The sequence below is a fragment of the Branchiostoma floridae genome, chromosome 7, assembly GCF_000003815.2.
Source record: "Branchiostoma floridae strain S238N-H82 chromosome 7, Bfl_VNyyK, whole genome shotgun sequence".
NCBI classification, from domain to species: domain Eukaryota; kingdom Metazoa; phylum Chordata; class Leptocardii; order Amphioxiformes; family Branchiostomatidae; genus Branchiostoma; species Branchiostoma floridae.
Window position 1 is genome coordinate 19,357,156 of NC_049985.1, and position 16,400 is coordinate 19,373,555.

Here is a 16,400-nt window from a genome sequence, read left to right on the forward strand (position 1 = left end):
AATGTCGATCGATTCTAATCTTAAAACTGTATCATGTTTCCGCAGGCAAACGCAGCGGTAAATATAGATAAAGTAAGAAAATGTTGAAGATATGTAAAATGCCTTATCCTATAATAATGATTCACAGTTCGGCACTGTACAGTCTTACGAACATGTTTGTATTATCATTTGTCGCCAGGTTTTTACACATTCTGTCGAAAGCACAGGGATTCACCAGCTTCAAAACACTACAAAGCAACAACTTCTAAAGACCATCGAAGGTATGACACTCAGGCAACAAAATATGTGTATCCCTTGGTCCTATTCTAGTAGGCATTGGCAAATTCAAATAGAGTTATCGTTTTCAGACGTTTTTTTGCCAAAAAAAATGGCTCTGCTATTCCAAACCTAGCCGTTGTAGGGGGGGGGGGGAACTTATGTCACTTCATCTTTAGCAAGCACAAGCGCTAACACCTTAAAATCGTGACCATAGCTTTATAGATTAACTAAACTTTACCTAGCCAACACCAACTTGAAAATGCCATTTACCAACGCAGATGAACCTTAAGCTTCATGCCCATAGCTTGTTTAGAACACGAGAGAGAAAAACCGAAAGTTTTGCTTCAGTATCAATAGAAGAATCCAGGAGGCCCAAATCTATTTAGTCAATTTCTGCCCTGCCACATGTTGATGTTATTGTTGTTGTGCGCTAGAGTAAATGGTTGATTTGCCGCCAAGTAAATGTAGTATGGTACCTGTTTTTAATCTGAAATTGTTTGACGCATAATAAAAGTAAGCCCTCGAGTTTGGAATAAAAAAAATAATAATCGTGTTTATTCGCGATCTGATCCGATAATCTGATACTTAGGTACTTTAGAAATACTAGACTTTTCTCTCTCTTTTATCAGTGTTGGCAGAGCATATGTGAAGTGCTTTTTTTCAGTTTCTTGTCCCGAAGGTTACCAATTGCGGCGTGGCATTTGCTACAAGGCCTTCTACACACGGAAGACCTTCATTGATGCAGCCGCGACCTGTCGTCAAGATGGTGGCACCCTCCCCAAGCCCAAAGACGCTGGAACCAACGCCTTCCTGGTCTCCCTATACAAGTTCGCGGACGATATAAACAGTGCCATCTGGTTGGCACTGCAGAGCCAGAAAGGGCGCTACATGTGGGTGGATGGTTCTCCTCTTGGAACGTTTTCCCCGTGGTACTATTGGTTTCACCTAGCACAAGCTGCAGACCACAAGGATGCCACAAATTGCGCAGTTCTCGACAAAAGAGGGGAGTGGGTCGACCTGCCATGTCACTGGGAAAGGGGCTTTATCTGCCAGGTCAAAGGTACTCAAAGAAACCTTATATTTAATGTCAACATCGTTCTAAGTGATTAGAATCTAATTGTTTAATTTGTGATGGCATTATACATGTATTGAAATTATTGTCCTCACCAACCGTATCTCATATCATTAACGTTAGTTTATTTCTAATTTATTTTCAGGACGTCCATAGCCGCCAGGCAGACAGACAGATGTACAACGGATCCTTGACAACTTGAAAGTCGACAACTCACATTTAAAATGAAAAGGTTAAAATTCAATCAATGGGCTGAAGTTTTCAAATCACTCGAAGACATGATCATGACGCCCAATTGACTGTACAATCATGATGAGAAATAACTACTTCCAACTGTACTGTTGTAACGGTGTACAATGTATTGGTAATCACCATATTGTCGAGTCTTACAGAAAATATAAAGAGTGAATATTGTTTCTATGGTTACGGCGATCAATGTGCATACAGAAGTTGAACACACACCATTGCCAGTTGACTAACCCTCTGCTGTAGTGCTTGTACGCGTTTTGAGTCCTTAGGATTCTAAAAGTCATAATCGTACGGAAGAGGTATGTGTACATTATCATTTATAATTTTGTTCTGAGATTTTTCTCAGAATAGTTCTCATTAGAAAGTAATAAAAATTATTTCTTTTACTTATTTATACATTTAATTAGACATCTTACTTAGACAACTAATTTAGACATCGTATGTGATTCTTCAGGGCTTAGAGTTTTTCAAAAATAGTTGCAACATTTTCAAAATGGTAGAGTTGACAATTGCCCTCAAAGGTATGTAGCGAGTCCTGCTGTATGGTCTGTTTCTGTATATTAACAATTTTACGGCTGGAAGCCGGTAGTTCTTTTGTTAAAAGTCATCTGTGTAGGACGTTCTGACAGACTTTCTTACCAGGAAACTAATAACAAACTATCTAAAAATTGTTTGAATCATAATATTTTGAACATGGACAAATGGTAACTCGAGAATGAAATGTTTTGAAAGCAAAGTATGCATTTTATAGAAATGTTTTGAACATACTGAAAAACGGAAAGAAATAAGCAGAAAGTGTAACAAAGATTCAATATCTTTAAAACAGTTACCTATCTCTGATTTCTAGATGAATCATATTTTGGTTTGATAAAACAACAAACACCCAAGGGGTAATGTAAAATTGAATTAATTTTGACTGCATTGCATGCTTATTTAGCCAATAAAACTCATGTAAATTTCAATTGTTTCATCGTGTATGGTGTCTGTTTTGAAAATTCAGCTATCTCGTATATTTTTACCCCTCTCATTTTTTGCAGTCTGCATATAGGATGACAGTGAAATTCTAACAGTCGAATATCAAATAATGGGCTAACTTTGTTTTCAGATTCACTTGTGATTATGACGACCCAAAATCTAGTAGTGATATGATATATTGATATGTAAAGATAGTCAGACGTTTCAGATAATATCCATTATCTTTTATTAGTGACAAACGTCTGTTTCGAAAGTCATATCAAGTTGCTTGGGTAATTGCTTGTTTGGCGTATCTTACTACTCGGTCTAACCTGCATCGACGTAAAAATGAACATAATTATTGAGAAACGACTAGGCACACTATCCCGCTGCAATGGTGTAGTGAGTACTCACCTTACAGGCGGTGTAGACATATCGTAGAGTTTGAACTACGTATGCCGCACAAGAAATACCAACTATGTAAGACCTTTATACTGAAAAAATTAACAAGCGACAATTTACAACCATGTGCAGGGGTCCCACGGTTTCGAACAACTTGATTAAGACGTTAAAGTTTAGTTTGGGTTTTGCTGTGTTCAAGAGTCACACTAAAGCTGAATTCATATTTAAAAACCCATACATTTTCCTGATTTGGTTTACACTTCATTTCTCAACTTTTAAGCAATGTCCATACATTATTGCCTAAGTTATTGTTTTCCAATAGATAATGTGTCAATCAATACATAATCAGCCGAATTTTGTGGAATTCACCTTGGGATGAATTACGTGATGTGTGTTTTATAAAACAATAATGACACTCACTAAACCCATGCAGGCCCTACCCATGCATTCCCTATACGCATAGACACTTTGTTTATCGTACATATTTTCGGAATAGATGAGGTACGCTAAGCACACCGAGAAGGCAAATTACTCATAAGATAGCAAAGAATACAAGAAGAAGGCGAGATTTCTTAGCGAACCTGAAATTAGTTTTGTAACCTTACCTAAGATTTTTGCATTGTATTCAGCCATATGATTAATTCAATTAGAGGGTACTTAGGGAGTTTAGTAGAACATAGAATGCTTTTGAGGCACGTGGAGCAACTGTGTACTTTATCATATAATGTGAAGTAGTATGCAGTTATCACTTCCTAAAATTGATATCTATCGGAAAATAACACTCCCGTGTGGAGTGGAATGCCCATTTAAAACAAAACATTACCTTGTGGAGAAGATAGAAATATACCGACGGACATAACGTAAACCCTTAGTAATTATAAAACAAATCTACAAAATAACAATCCCTTTAAGCTATTGTCAATAGTGGATAATGGCAATAAAAACAGTAGATTCTGATGAATTGTAGACATGGTGGATTTTGGAGCAATGTATTCGCTGCAAAATTTTTAAAGTTCTAAAAAAGCATGCATCATCGCCAAATTAAAGAAGACCAGAGTCATCAACATTTTCTCGATCACCCCAGAAATAATTAGTATTTTTCTTATACCTTCTTATATCTGTCAGCTATACTGATAATAGCGGCATACCTAACAAGCATGAGCAACATGACATCGGCCGTAGTATGGTAAATGACGACCTTTATCTACGGTATTTTAAAACAGGGTATTTAAGGATATTAAGTCGAAGGAAGGTGGTTTCAAACTGGTATACTTTGAAAATATTGTAATTTGAAACCACCGGTACTGTCCGTCAACGTGATATCCGTTAACACGCGTTTTAAAACCAACAGATATAGGATACCACGCGGATATAGAGGAGGATAGCGTTAGCTACAATAACTAGGATTTTCTACTGAGATTTCAGCTTGCCGCCGCTTTTACAGCACATCTTCCTACAGATAAAAACACAGCTGTACCACACTGTTCCCAGAACAGCTGTACAGACAGCCAATAGGAACGCAGCCACGTCCAGCAGGTAGTACTGGTACCATGGCAGCTCCACTGCGCGTGCGCGGAGATGGGGCAGTCCGCCATGTTTGATGACGTGTTCTATCCACCAGACGGCCCGCTCCATGGGTGACTGGGGCTGGTCACGGTGCAGACGGGACAGGCGGGCTGCCGTCTCACGGTAGCTACGGGCATAAAAGTACAGATATTCTAAGAGTAGTACAACAAAGTGCATTCAAAGGAAAATTGGTTGCTTTAAAGCTACAAACAACGTGTTGATGCGGAAAATACATTTTCTGTCTTTCTGATTGATCTTGCCCCAAACAATGACTTGCATCAAATTAAACACCGCGGTATGACATAAAGTTATCTGACGCACCTCTCGTTAGTGAGAACCTGTGTTATACCCTGGTACAATGTTTCTGATGAAAGCGTGTGGAAGTCCAGTATCACTCCCAGTCCCCTGGACACCGCCCGGGCGGCGTTACCAGGTTGGTCCCCGGCTAGCGGGGTACAGACCACCGGCACGCCGTGGTACAGGGCCTCGTACAGACCGTTAGAACCCGCATGGGTCACGAAGGCTCGGGTTGTCGGGTGACCTGAAAAAAAATCAAAGTTCTTGTAAGCGTCAATTAGTTTTGAGAAGAAATCATTAAGTCGTACTTTCGAGTGTACAGTAATGATGTTGTCTTCGAGAGGGAAAGAAACTTTTTCTTAACGTAGGCTTGCCCCCTAAAGAGCATACCCTGAGGCTGGGGACCAGACAGGGTAGCGCTCCGGGGAGTTTAAGCACCAAGGATGTTTCTGCTACCTAAGGGCAGGCGGACCTCCTTCGAGCTTAAACTCCCCCGACCGCTAACAGGAAATCGGTGGACTGGCTGTCTTGGGTCACCGAATCAACTGTCCTAGCTGCCCAATCCCAGCTGGCCCCCAGGTTAAATAAGAAGCTGGAGTGTTGTTTGGATACATATAACTTAGCTTCACCTACCCAAGATCCTGGCCTGTTAGTACTAGTTCTAATGTTACTTTGAAAACTACATTATAGGGGGAAAAAGATTGACCAGTTTTATGTTAATCTGTTTTGCTACTTCAGGCACACTGTTCTCGGTTGGCGGGGAGGGGGAGGGGGTCCCTTCAAATCTCAAACTGAATTTCAGGTGACAGTGGACAAAACTGCTTTTTCCCTGAATAAAAATTTAGCCTTTAGCACACATATTCTTGTGACACAATGTCTGATTTGTACTCATTCTGCCCAACCAGACGAATACAGTAATCACGACTTTCAGTGCAACACTGCACACATGCCCAGTTTTGCCCTTTGTACCCAGGGTCCTTTATACATGACAGGGGTGAGGTCCGACAGAGCAGTGTTTGCACTAATGTGTACTTACAATGTGTTTCAGACTCAGGCGCTGTGGGGGCTTTTTTAAACTTCCTCCTGACCAATGGAAGAACTGCTTTTAGCATACTTGTTCGACTTACGGACTGGTGTGTGTATTTGTGTTTAGAATGAGTACACATGTACAGACTGATGTGCATCTGTCACTTCAAAATAAGATGGCTCGTGATCCTAATAAGTGCACGTTCGCATTTTAGGTCAAAGTTAAACGCCTCTGAGACATAAACGAAACACGTATGGACATTGTTATGCAGACAGCCGTCGGAGGTTATCGGTAAATATGTTAAGCATAGAAGAAAGAATTGTTATGTCCGTAAAACATTATGTTGGCAGGTTGTACTTTCGCTACGCATGCGTAGCGACAAGAATTGTGGGTAACACATTTAAGATGGAGGCATAAGCAAAGTACGTCCTTGCAGTGTTATGCAAATCTATGCAAATCAAGATAATGGTCGAGACGATATTGTTTACAATTCTTGGGCATTCACCTTTGACATATTACCCACAAGTCCTGTCGCTGCGCATGCGTACTCTAAACGCTGCACGTGCTTATTATTTGGTCAACATCACCCACCCAGCAGGTCGTTCTGAGGCAGCCAGGACATCAGCTTGGTGTTGTTCCCCAGACCGGCCGGCTTCTCTCCCACGTACCGCCAAACAACCTTCTGTCGGAGCCGTGAGAAGGCTGCTGCCATGACCTCTGCCCTTTCCAGGCTTATGGTCTTGGCCTGTGACCCGAAACTGACGACCACGACCCCGGTAGAGCCGGAACTCTGCATGAATAGCTCTAAATCCTGAGAAGAAGAGAGACTTTTAAAGACTTATTAGTCAACAACTGCGACGTGTCTGTAGTGCCTCAGAAAAGTCTGGAACTGACGAGAGTCAGCTAGAACAGATAATTATGAGGCAACGCATAATTATATATCAAACACACACCCATAAACATACATACACGTGATCGCAAACATAAAGGCACACAAACACACACACGCACTCTCACACGGAGGCACACAAACACATGCACAGAGATAGACGCACACAAAAATCCCACTGGCGCACACGCAGCAGCACACACACAGACACACAGAGGCACACAAACACGCACAAACACACATGGAGGCACACACACATACACGCACACACAGTCACGCGCGCATACACACACACACGAAAACACCCCCCCCACACACACACACACATACACATACACACGCAGACACACACAGCCCCCCCCCCCCCACACACAAACGTCTACACGCAGATTGTGGTATATATACACCTACACATACACACAGACGTGCACATGCTAACGCGCACATGCACACAGACACACACAAACACACACAGGCACACACACACATGTACACACACACACACACACACACAGAGGCATACAGACACACCTACCGACACATACTGAGCCACCCCCACCCCTAAACACACACACACACAACTAGACACACACACAGAGGGCACACACAAGTACACACATACAGAGGCACACAGACACACGCACCTACACATACACAGAGGCACACACACAGACACAAACACACGCACACACACACACACACACACACACACACACAAACACACAAGGGAGGTACACACACAGACACAGATACACAACTACAAACACACAGAGGCACACGCAAACACGCACCTCTGAAAGTGGACTGGCCTCTCGGGCGTTGATCCCTCCGACGTTGACCATGTTTGGCATGCTCGGTGCCGGAAGGTCCAGCAAGACGCCGATTTGATACAACCACACGTCCGTCTTCCCCATAACCCCCAGGAGAGTCTCCTTCTCACCGAGGTACTTAATCACGAGGTCGTTGTTTGCACCTTCTATGACCCACTGGAACACCATAGGCACTGCACACGACATAACAGTGTTGAGTACCCGCTCTTTAAAAGTCATCCGGTCGGTAAAAGGGGAGACGATAGACGGTACGTAGGATGGGGGGCGGGGCACGCCGTTGGCACGGCCGTCAAGCCCCGAAGGATCCCCGCGAATGAGGGCGACGTGAGGTACCCCCAGGTAGGCTGCGACTATGGCCCCGCACGGACACATGAATGGTTCGGTGACGACAACCTGGAAACGTGCTTGCTTCAGCCTGCCCATGAGCTCGCCGTCCCCTAATNCCTCTGTGAAAATGATTTTGGCAGACGCCGTCTGAGACGCCGTCTGCCCCGTTTCAGCCGTCTGAGAGGGCGTCTTGCCCGTCCCAGCCGTCCGAGAGCGTTTGAAACGGGCGATGCCGTCCCGACCCCGTCTGAGCCGTTTCACGTCCAGACGCGTCAGACGGCTAAACGCCCGTCTTAAACGCCTGGGAGCCCGTCTGGGCCGTTTCCAACGTTGTTGGTGATGGCACGATGATTGCCAAACACGCGGCAAGCTGTTTCCAGAGAGGACCGTGAACCAGCGCCCTCTGACGGAAATTTTCTATGTCTCCATTTGCGGTTTCAAGTGCTTTGTGCTTACATACATTTAATAGTGTCATGACAAGGTCATGTTAATATTCCTTTCCTTCTGATCTAAATCTGAATAACTGAAGAATAAATTCAAATTTCCCATTCTGCTACCACTACACAAGAAACTAAAATTACCTTTGTAACATGTTAATATTTTTCTCCAAATTTTCTTACGTAGTTGCTTGCATGCGCGACCGTCAGCTGACATGGCTGATTTAGTACAAAATGGCGGACTCTTCTGATCCTTGGACAATGATGCCGACTCTAACCTTGCATTTGCGAATTGACAGTCCAAGTAAAAGTCTGGAAATGAACTATTTAAGTTCCTTGGCGTGTTCTGTCAAAGGTAGCGCGAAGTGGTGTACCCCGGCGGCGGTATAATTTCAATGTACTCGGCAGGTTTGTGCAACTAAAAGCCGAGAACTAAGGTTCTGAATCAGTTATACGCAGCAGTAAGGATGCGTACTTTCGTAACCGGGATATAGTTACAGAAGTGACACTGTTTATAGCTTTCAGTTACTACTTTTCCTGTCCATATTTTGTTTTTCTGGTGGAGGGGATGGATTCTGTCCCTGTCCAGCCCAGTGTTTACATGCATTACACGGTCGATTAACTGTGGGACAGGCAGAGCCGTGCTAATGACCCTGCGCCAGGGGAGGGCAGCTGCCCTCTCCGTCTGGAAGCAGAGACCGGCTGGGGCCAATTATAGCCGCTTAAGGAGCTAGCGAAAAGACAACTTTTAACCTTGAATAAAGTAAAACTGGCCTACAGGTCCGGCATAATACATGGGTAACGCTACAAATCGACTATGCTTTCAACTGCATGATGAATAAATGCGCCGCAAGTTCTTGTTGACTGTGTGATTGTTGACATTGCGGCGAGTTCCCGTCGTAAACGGATATCGGTCTGCTGTTGTGGGGAGGGGCTTCTAAATCGAATTTCCCATCCCCTGCATAGTTAGTCCATGCAAAGCAAGCACTTAAAAACACATTTACCTAAATTTCAAACCTCAAGTCTTTACCCCCACTGCAAAGCTGGATTTGTTAGGTTTGTTTTGGTTAAAAAAAGCCCGAGTTCAACTTCGGAACTCTCGGCTACAGCCAGATGATTGTGATGATGTCAGGATTTCACCCCCTCTCCTAATGGATCAGTCCATGTCCCAGTCATGAATATGAAGGTCACTTACAGGTCAAAGCATGCCAAAGGTCACAATTTTTGGCAAGATTTTAAAAATATACATGCTTCAGTCCCTCTTGCAGAAACCTCGACCTTTGTGATAAAAATTTACCCAGGGAAAAAAATTATCTAAAAGATTAAGGGCACTTTCTGCGCAACTCCGGAAAAGCACTCCCTCCCCTTGTGAGATGTCGACTGATCGTTTGCGTGGGACTGGCTAACGGCTAATTAACGGCTAATATTGTAATACCCCTCAATAACCTTGGCGGATCAGATTCTAAAGGACTCCAAATCGGTGTAAATGTGTTGGTCATCTGAACTTACCTGTTGACGTGATAGTCGCGTTAGTGTGGTGTTTATTTAGCCCTTGCTGACTTGCTTGGCGCCGGGCGTCTTTGTATTATATTTAATCCCAGTTCAGTCGGGATCTTTCATGACTTAATTACATAATGATTACACAGAGCAGGAAAAATTTGACTAATGATTTATGGACAAGATGAAGCGTACCAAATACCTGTGCAATCCCCCCTTGCAAAAGAATTCCGGGGCTCATGTAGGTCGCACTTTTTGGTAACACGCGTGAGTGATTGAACCGTCACGCGTCACGGCTAGCAGTCATCTGCTTGCAAAAACATTTTCTTGGTGAAAATGTCGGAGGATCGTACAGAACGTGACGTACTAACCACATTAAATGATTTTGGTATAAATTTTGATTTTACGTAGTACGAAGTGACAACAAAAGTTAAAAGTGGCACTGACTGATGTCGAGCCTGTCAGACTTTAAACCCATCGCGAGTAAACAAAGTAACTTGATCCGCTTAGACTTTTAGAGTAGATCGCCACCTCCCGTCACGTTTCTTGTATCAGCACACACTACTCTCCAAGCAGAGGTTGAATCGCGCAGATGTCGGCAAAATTACACGGGCGCGCTCTTCTTCCGCACTAGAAGTCTAGTGCCGAAGTTACCTCCGCACCAAGGAGGTCCACACAAGGTGTCCAGTGGTGAGACGACTTGACCACTGGAGACCGAGTGCTGAGACTACTTTCCGCACTAGAAAACGAATGACGACAAACATTCCGCACAGGAAAACCATTGACGACAAATACTCCGCACCGCTTGAAACCGAGTGCTGACAGCCAGCCGCCTGTCACATTTTATACGATCTTCGGACGTACTTCGCGATCGCAGGAAGGTCGGCAAATTTTAAGATCTTCAGAGGGTCTTGCGTATTTGTCGGCCAAAACCTGTCCCTGTCACATTTCAGCGAGGCTCGTGCGATCGCCGGTGAATAAATCTATGACAATGAACCTCCCAATTACCTCTTGCACGCGGACAAGGTAACACAAAACGTTCCTCAAAAAAGGTAAGAGATCAATAAATGTTGCTTATTTTGTTGTCGGAATCTTTTTAACCAATTAATGGAATACGCGGGCATAATAGAAATGACACGAGAAAAAGGAAAGTGTGTCACAAAGCCAGCCTACATACTACCACAGGGGCCACAATGTTAGAATTACCCTCACATTCCCAGAAATTCAATATTTGTAAATAAACGGAAGTCGGGCGAACGTCGCCCGAACGTCACCCGACTGACGGGCGTTCGCCATCCGATTTGCGCTCGATGATTAATAACTAGGTCTGTGCGTCTTGTACATGGATGTAATGTTGGTATCAATGGGTTGTTATGTTATACAAATATTATTCTTTATTGTCCAACTCTTTTGGTACGAAATTTTAAATTCTAATATTCGATGTCTTAACATTTTAACAAAAGTCAATAATAAAGTGTTATTTCACCCTTATACTTATAGTGAAAAGACCAGCATCAGTGTTCAAGAAAGAAGATGCACTTAGAGAAGGACCTCAGCTTGTAAAAGAGGCCCTAGAAGAAGCTGCTGAGTATCCTCCTTGGCTGCTGAAATTTGGGAGCATGACCACACCAGGAAACACAGCAGCAAGAGTAGCATCAGATGTTGTGGGTATTGCGGAAACACCAACCTGTATCAGTTTCATCTTAGCTTTGTGTGCTCTACTGTGGCCGGTTATCATTGCTGGGGATAATTCTGTTCTCTGTAATGCAGCCAATGAGGCAATGTTTGCAGAATATTACAAGATGTGCACTGGTGATGACTTCTACAGTTTGTGGGATTCATTCATGGCTACCATTGGGCAGTTACAGTGCCCTTTGCTGTATCAATTTGTAACTGAGAAACTTTTTGTGGGATTGTTAACAAAAAAACACAGTGTCGATGCCCCCCGTTCAAGTGCCAGTAGTGTAGACATAACTATATCTAACACTGAAAAGCAGGTACTCAGGTACGTTGCTGGGTTCATCCCACATGCACTGCTAAGACGCTATAAAAGGTACAACAATAGAACCGCTCAACTCTATGTAGCTGTTCTGCAGCAATGGAAAGTTTCAGCTGTAACGCACACACATACCACTTTTCTGCAATATACTGAAGGATGGGTTAATGCAGTAAATCGCGGGGGGCTATTTGTTGTCACTGATGAAGTATACCTATTCTTCCGTGCTGTAGAGAAAGTTGTCAGGACCACTGCTAACTTTGATCAAGTATCCAAGGGTAAGCTAACTGGGATTAAAGAGAACATCATGAAGAACCTGGAGTCAAGTTTCTTAGTGAACAAATACTGGTGTACTATTGCCTCAAGTATTGCAAATGAGAAGGCCAGTATTAAATTGTTGGAGACAGTCCTGATCTATTATGTGAACCTAAGATGCCGGTCATTTGCAGATGCGTATAATCTTGTTACAAGACATAAAGACAATGAAGGCGCATCTAAGAAGGGTGAAAAGTCCCTTAGAAAATCACTGAACTGAACCTCTTATTGCCTTCTTGTATATAAGGCAGTGTTTGTTATGATATACATGTTTATATACATCTGTGGCTTTTATTGCCACAACACCATTTGTACAGTAAAATCCTGTTGTACTAGTAGCTCGAACTACTATTTTTTACAACTAGTTCTGATCTAGTGATAAGTTGTATATACTCATTACCTCTTTGTCACGACTTTGTTACATTGCTGTATATACTGCTGCAGTACCATGGGTTGTACATACATTACCTCTTTGTCACGACTTTGTTACATTGCTGTATATACTGCTGCAGTACCATGGGTTGTACATACATTACCTCTTTGTCACGACTTTGTTACATTGCTGTATATACTGCTGCAGTACCATGGGTTGTACATACATTACCTCTTTGTCACGACTTTGTTACATTGCTGTATATACTGCTGCAGTACCATGGGTTGTACATACATTACCTCTTTGTCACGACACTTTGTTACATTGCTGTATATACTGCTGCAGTACCATGGGTTGTACATACATTACCTCTTTGTCACGACACTTTGTTTAACCTCCTTGGTAAAACGAACTACTCAGAACTTTTGGACGCCTTTGCTTTGGGGGGCGGGTTCCTTACGTTGCGGCATTTGCCGTTTAGTGCCGAGATGAGCGCTTGGCGGGTTAGGCTGGTCGTCGCCACTTCGGTGGTCCACTCTGTTAAAAGTAAAACATAGAATGTTTGTAGTAAGTTTCCAGTTTTCATTAGGGGGCGGGGCATGCTCCTCCCATCCCCATGAAAATTTGTTTGTAAACCGCAATTACCAGCAATTTGTGACTGGGAAAATCATGCACTTGAGATTTCTTCTTTTACCTCTTTTATCACGGTAATTGACAACCACTCTTTCCCCAAAAGAATCGCACGGGAAAGCACGTGAATTTTACGTCTGTGATCAGGTCATTATTTGTTATCAGCATTTATTTATCCAGCCATCATTCAAAATGTTCAAATATTTCAATGCTTCGAAAACGAAATCTGCCTCACTTTGAGAGGCAGATCATGCAGCCGACACCAATGTTACGACTTTAACACTCCAGATATGCTGTTGGCACAGGGTAGCCTTTTTTTAATTTTTTCTAAACCTACTAATCCATTCTACAAAACAAGTGTGTCCAAAGACGCAAGGGCTCAGGGAAGCTGGTACATAGTGAGAACACTTTGTGCCAACTTTGTTTTTATTCCCCTTTGTTTTTAAGTTGTAAGTTGTCTGTAGCGTCACGTGTTCAGGACAACAGGATGTGTTTTGGATGTAAATTCGTGGTAGATGCAACTTAATCCCCGTTCAAACAGGGAAAAATAGAATGTTACGGGAAAGTGTTGAGACTCACCAATGATGGCTTCCACCCTGTTTTGATCGAGTTTCCCCCATCCTTTTTCTGCGTCGCCGTTGACAGAGTTGTTTGTCATCTCGGAGGTGCTGAACAGGAAACCGGCCATTGCCCTGGCCCTGGCCGTATTGGTGGTCGAGCTTGTGCCCCAGGCTTTGGCCATCTGGGCGGACGTCACAGCTACCCCACGGGCAGGGTTTCCGACAGACACTGCAAATACACAGTAGAGCATCCATTCAGTCCAAGTTCTCGTTAAACACTACTGACAGGGGATGAAACGCACTGCTGTGCATCACACTTGTTTTGCAAACATTTTATGTCATTTTTTTTTCTTTCACTAAACTTGCAGCAAAGCAATACAGAAGACATCCCAGGAGGTGACTTTTCCGGAAGAAACATGATGCTCGTAGCTTTTTTTTTTCAATTTAAGCAGGTGTTAACAATTTCTGCATTGCATGCCACACCACGGCTGTTAAAAGGTAAAGTTTTTTAGACTAACATATTTTTTCTCCGGTCTTACCCATTTGGGTGGACTGCTGAGAGCCATTGTTTTGAGCCGGCGGTGCAGAGGTGATGGTGGACGACGCGGCAGGTGGAGAGGTGATGGTGGACGATGGAGGTGGAGAGGTGATGGTGGACGATGGAGGTGGAGAGGTGATGGTGGATGGTGGGAGTAAAGAGGTGATAGTGGATGATGGATGTGGCGAGGGGATGAAAGGGGATTGTGGAGGTGGAGAGGGAAAAGTTTGAAGGCCGTAGTCTGTCCAGGAGTCGTTGGAGGTGTGGGGACTATAGCCAGTTAGGCTTCTCATGGCTGCCCCCACAGCCTCCGGGAAAGGGGAATCCCTGCTGGACCCGGCCTGCTGGACTTCTGATAACCTCCTCTGCAGAAATAGACGTACAATTTACAGGTCAGTGAAGGATAAAACCAAAATAAATTATTTTAAAGGAAAGAAAGTGGCACTGTATCCGTCGTAAATGCATCGCGTCCAATAGGAATGGATAATGTCAGTTTGGACTCGAGTCGCGAGCCGACTTGCGAGAACATGCTGTAAACATTCAGATTCAGTTCTTTGTTCCATATATCATACTCTTTGTAAATTTGAATACAATTTTCAGGAGTAGCTTTAATTCATTGCACTTACTCTTGCCTTATCGGTCTTTCTCTGTACGAAGGCTTGCATTGTCACCTCTATTGCGGCCAACCTGGTATTCACCTCCGCCATGTGTTTCTAGGACAGGTGAAAAAAATGTTGCAATTCTGTTAATCATGTCACCAATATCTCGGCGTGACCTCAGAAGCAGCATTAATCAATGACGCACTAGCATTTCTCTGTAGCTACGAATATGTCACATGACTAACCCCCCCTACATTACTTCCAGTGGACAAAAATACATATACATACCTTAACCACCCCTTCCACTGCAGCTTCGAACTGTGAATAAAAAAATAACAACTGTTTGTGTGGTAACAAGAACAAGATGAAACGATTACAAACAAACACGCGCCAAAAGCAACACCAGCCCTACAAAACAGTTTGAGGTTCTTATTAATGCCATGATTAATGAAAACACAATATATCTTTGCAATATCTATCATTTTTAAGTCTGTCAGTAGAGAACAGTGCCGGTGCTAAACTGATGATGCATACCTCTTTCTGTTGAGTGTGGTCGGTCTGGGTTGCGGTGGTTACCTGCAAAACAACGTGGTTACTTGTTGCAGCTGTTTCAGATTTTGTCATTTGTCGTGCCAGCAACAGTATTGGTCAGTCGATGAGAGTGGCAAACGAATGATTCTTAATTTAACCTAGCCAAGGTATCCCATATATATTATCACTGACGCATAAACACTCGCGCACACAAGCATAAAATAAGATCACTATACTACAGAAAGTTACATAAAACAGCCGTAGAAATCATGAAGGAAGATAAGTAACTCACCAAGACTTTCTTCTGTTGCCTCGGAGTGATCACTCTGCTCTGCTCTTGCTCCTAAGAGAAGATAGGACAGAAGAGAAGATTCCATATATCATACAAATGTACAAATGTGACTGAAAATAAAAATAAAAACGTGATTGCTTTTTTTTTCTATACAATTCATTGAGCAATTTGTCAAAGTCTAGGTCGCGAGAGAGTGCAACGAAAATGATGCATAGGGAAATGTATCAAAGGCGCAAAGGGGCACCATGCATACGCCATAAGAAAGGAGGCCAAGACGTCTGACATCAAGCTCTCCACTTACATGAATCGATTGGCAATTAACCATATCCAGGAGTCCACTGTGTAGTAAATTTTGTACGCTCACTTCGGAAGTTCGCTCCCCACCAACACGACTGGGCGCCGTTATGCAATGACGATAAACAAACTTTTCCTTAAAATCTACAAATCTTTCCCAAGCTTTTCTCACCTTACCGACCAACAAAAACAATCTTCTTGCTTAAGTCTGTCAACCGCTTTATATATGAAAATGTTGGACAATTCATCTCCTACTGTATACGGAAAAGAAGTCAAACCCATCAAATAGCTTAAGTAGAAATAGATCTAGATTAGACGTTATTTCCCTTTTTATTTAATCTCATTTTCCTTCTTTGTTACAATTATCTATACCACAGTATTACCACTACTTTACTTTCTTTGCAATTAGCCCTCGGGAATGAACTTGCAATAAAGATTATTATTATTTTTGGCGGGGCAGCGACATT

General features: G+C 43.0%; 3 protein-coding genes and 1 long non-coding RNA gene across 4 annotated transcripts in view; 2 read left to right on the forward strand and 2 right to left on the reverse strand.

Annotated features, from left to right (window-relative positions):
• Positions 1-935: 935 nt before the first annotated feature.
• Positions 936-2,541, forward strand: LOC118418886. Its single transcript, XR_004831550.1, has 2 exons — positions 936-1,318; positions 1,476-2,541. It is a non-coding gene; the product is annotated as an uncharacterized LOC118418886 (long non-coding RNA).
• Positions 2,542-3,674: 1,133 nt separating this feature from the next.
• LOC118418964 (UDP-glucuronosyltransferase 2A1-like) overlaps positions 3,675-16,400 on the reverse strand; it is a 90,362-nt gene continuing 77,636 nt past the window's right edge. Inside the window, exons 2-5 of the mRNA XM_035825118.1 lie at positions 7,506-7,986; positions 6,417-6,636; positions 4,823-5,042; positions 3,675-4,628 (exon numbers count right to left, since the gene is read on the reverse strand). Coding sequence (XP_035681011.1) covers positions 4,346-4,628; positions 4,823-5,042; positions 6,417-6,636; positions 7,506-7,986 — 1,204 coding nt within the window. The 3' untranslated portion in view covers positions 3,675-4,345. The remainder of the gene's footprint in view (positions 4,629-4,822; positions 5,043-6,416; positions 6,637-7,505; positions 7,987-16,400) is intronic.
• LOC118418968 lies at positions 11,167-12,374 on the forward strand. The gene has a single exon (XM_035825123.1). It carries the CDS (start codon positions 11,425-11,427, stop codon positions 12,334-12,336), a length of 912 nt encoding a protein of 303 aa, XP_035681016.1. The 5' UTR covers positions 11,167-11,424; the 3' UTR covers positions 12,337-12,374.
• Positions 12,871-15,979, reverse strand: LOC118418967 (actin cytoskeleton-regulatory complex protein pan1-like). The gene is made up of 8 exons (XM_035825121.1): positions 15,941-15,979; positions 15,640-15,690; positions 15,351-15,392; positions 15,105-15,134; positions 14,844-14,930; positions 14,219-14,582; positions 13,699-13,908; positions 12,871-13,026 (listed from the first exon to the last, which is right to left on the reverse strand). Exons 1-8 carry the CDS (start codon positions 15,962-15,964, stop codon positions 12,902-12,904), a joined length of 933 nt encoding a protein of 310 aa, XP_035681014.1. The 5' UTR covers positions 15,965-15,979; the 3' UTR covers positions 12,871-12,901.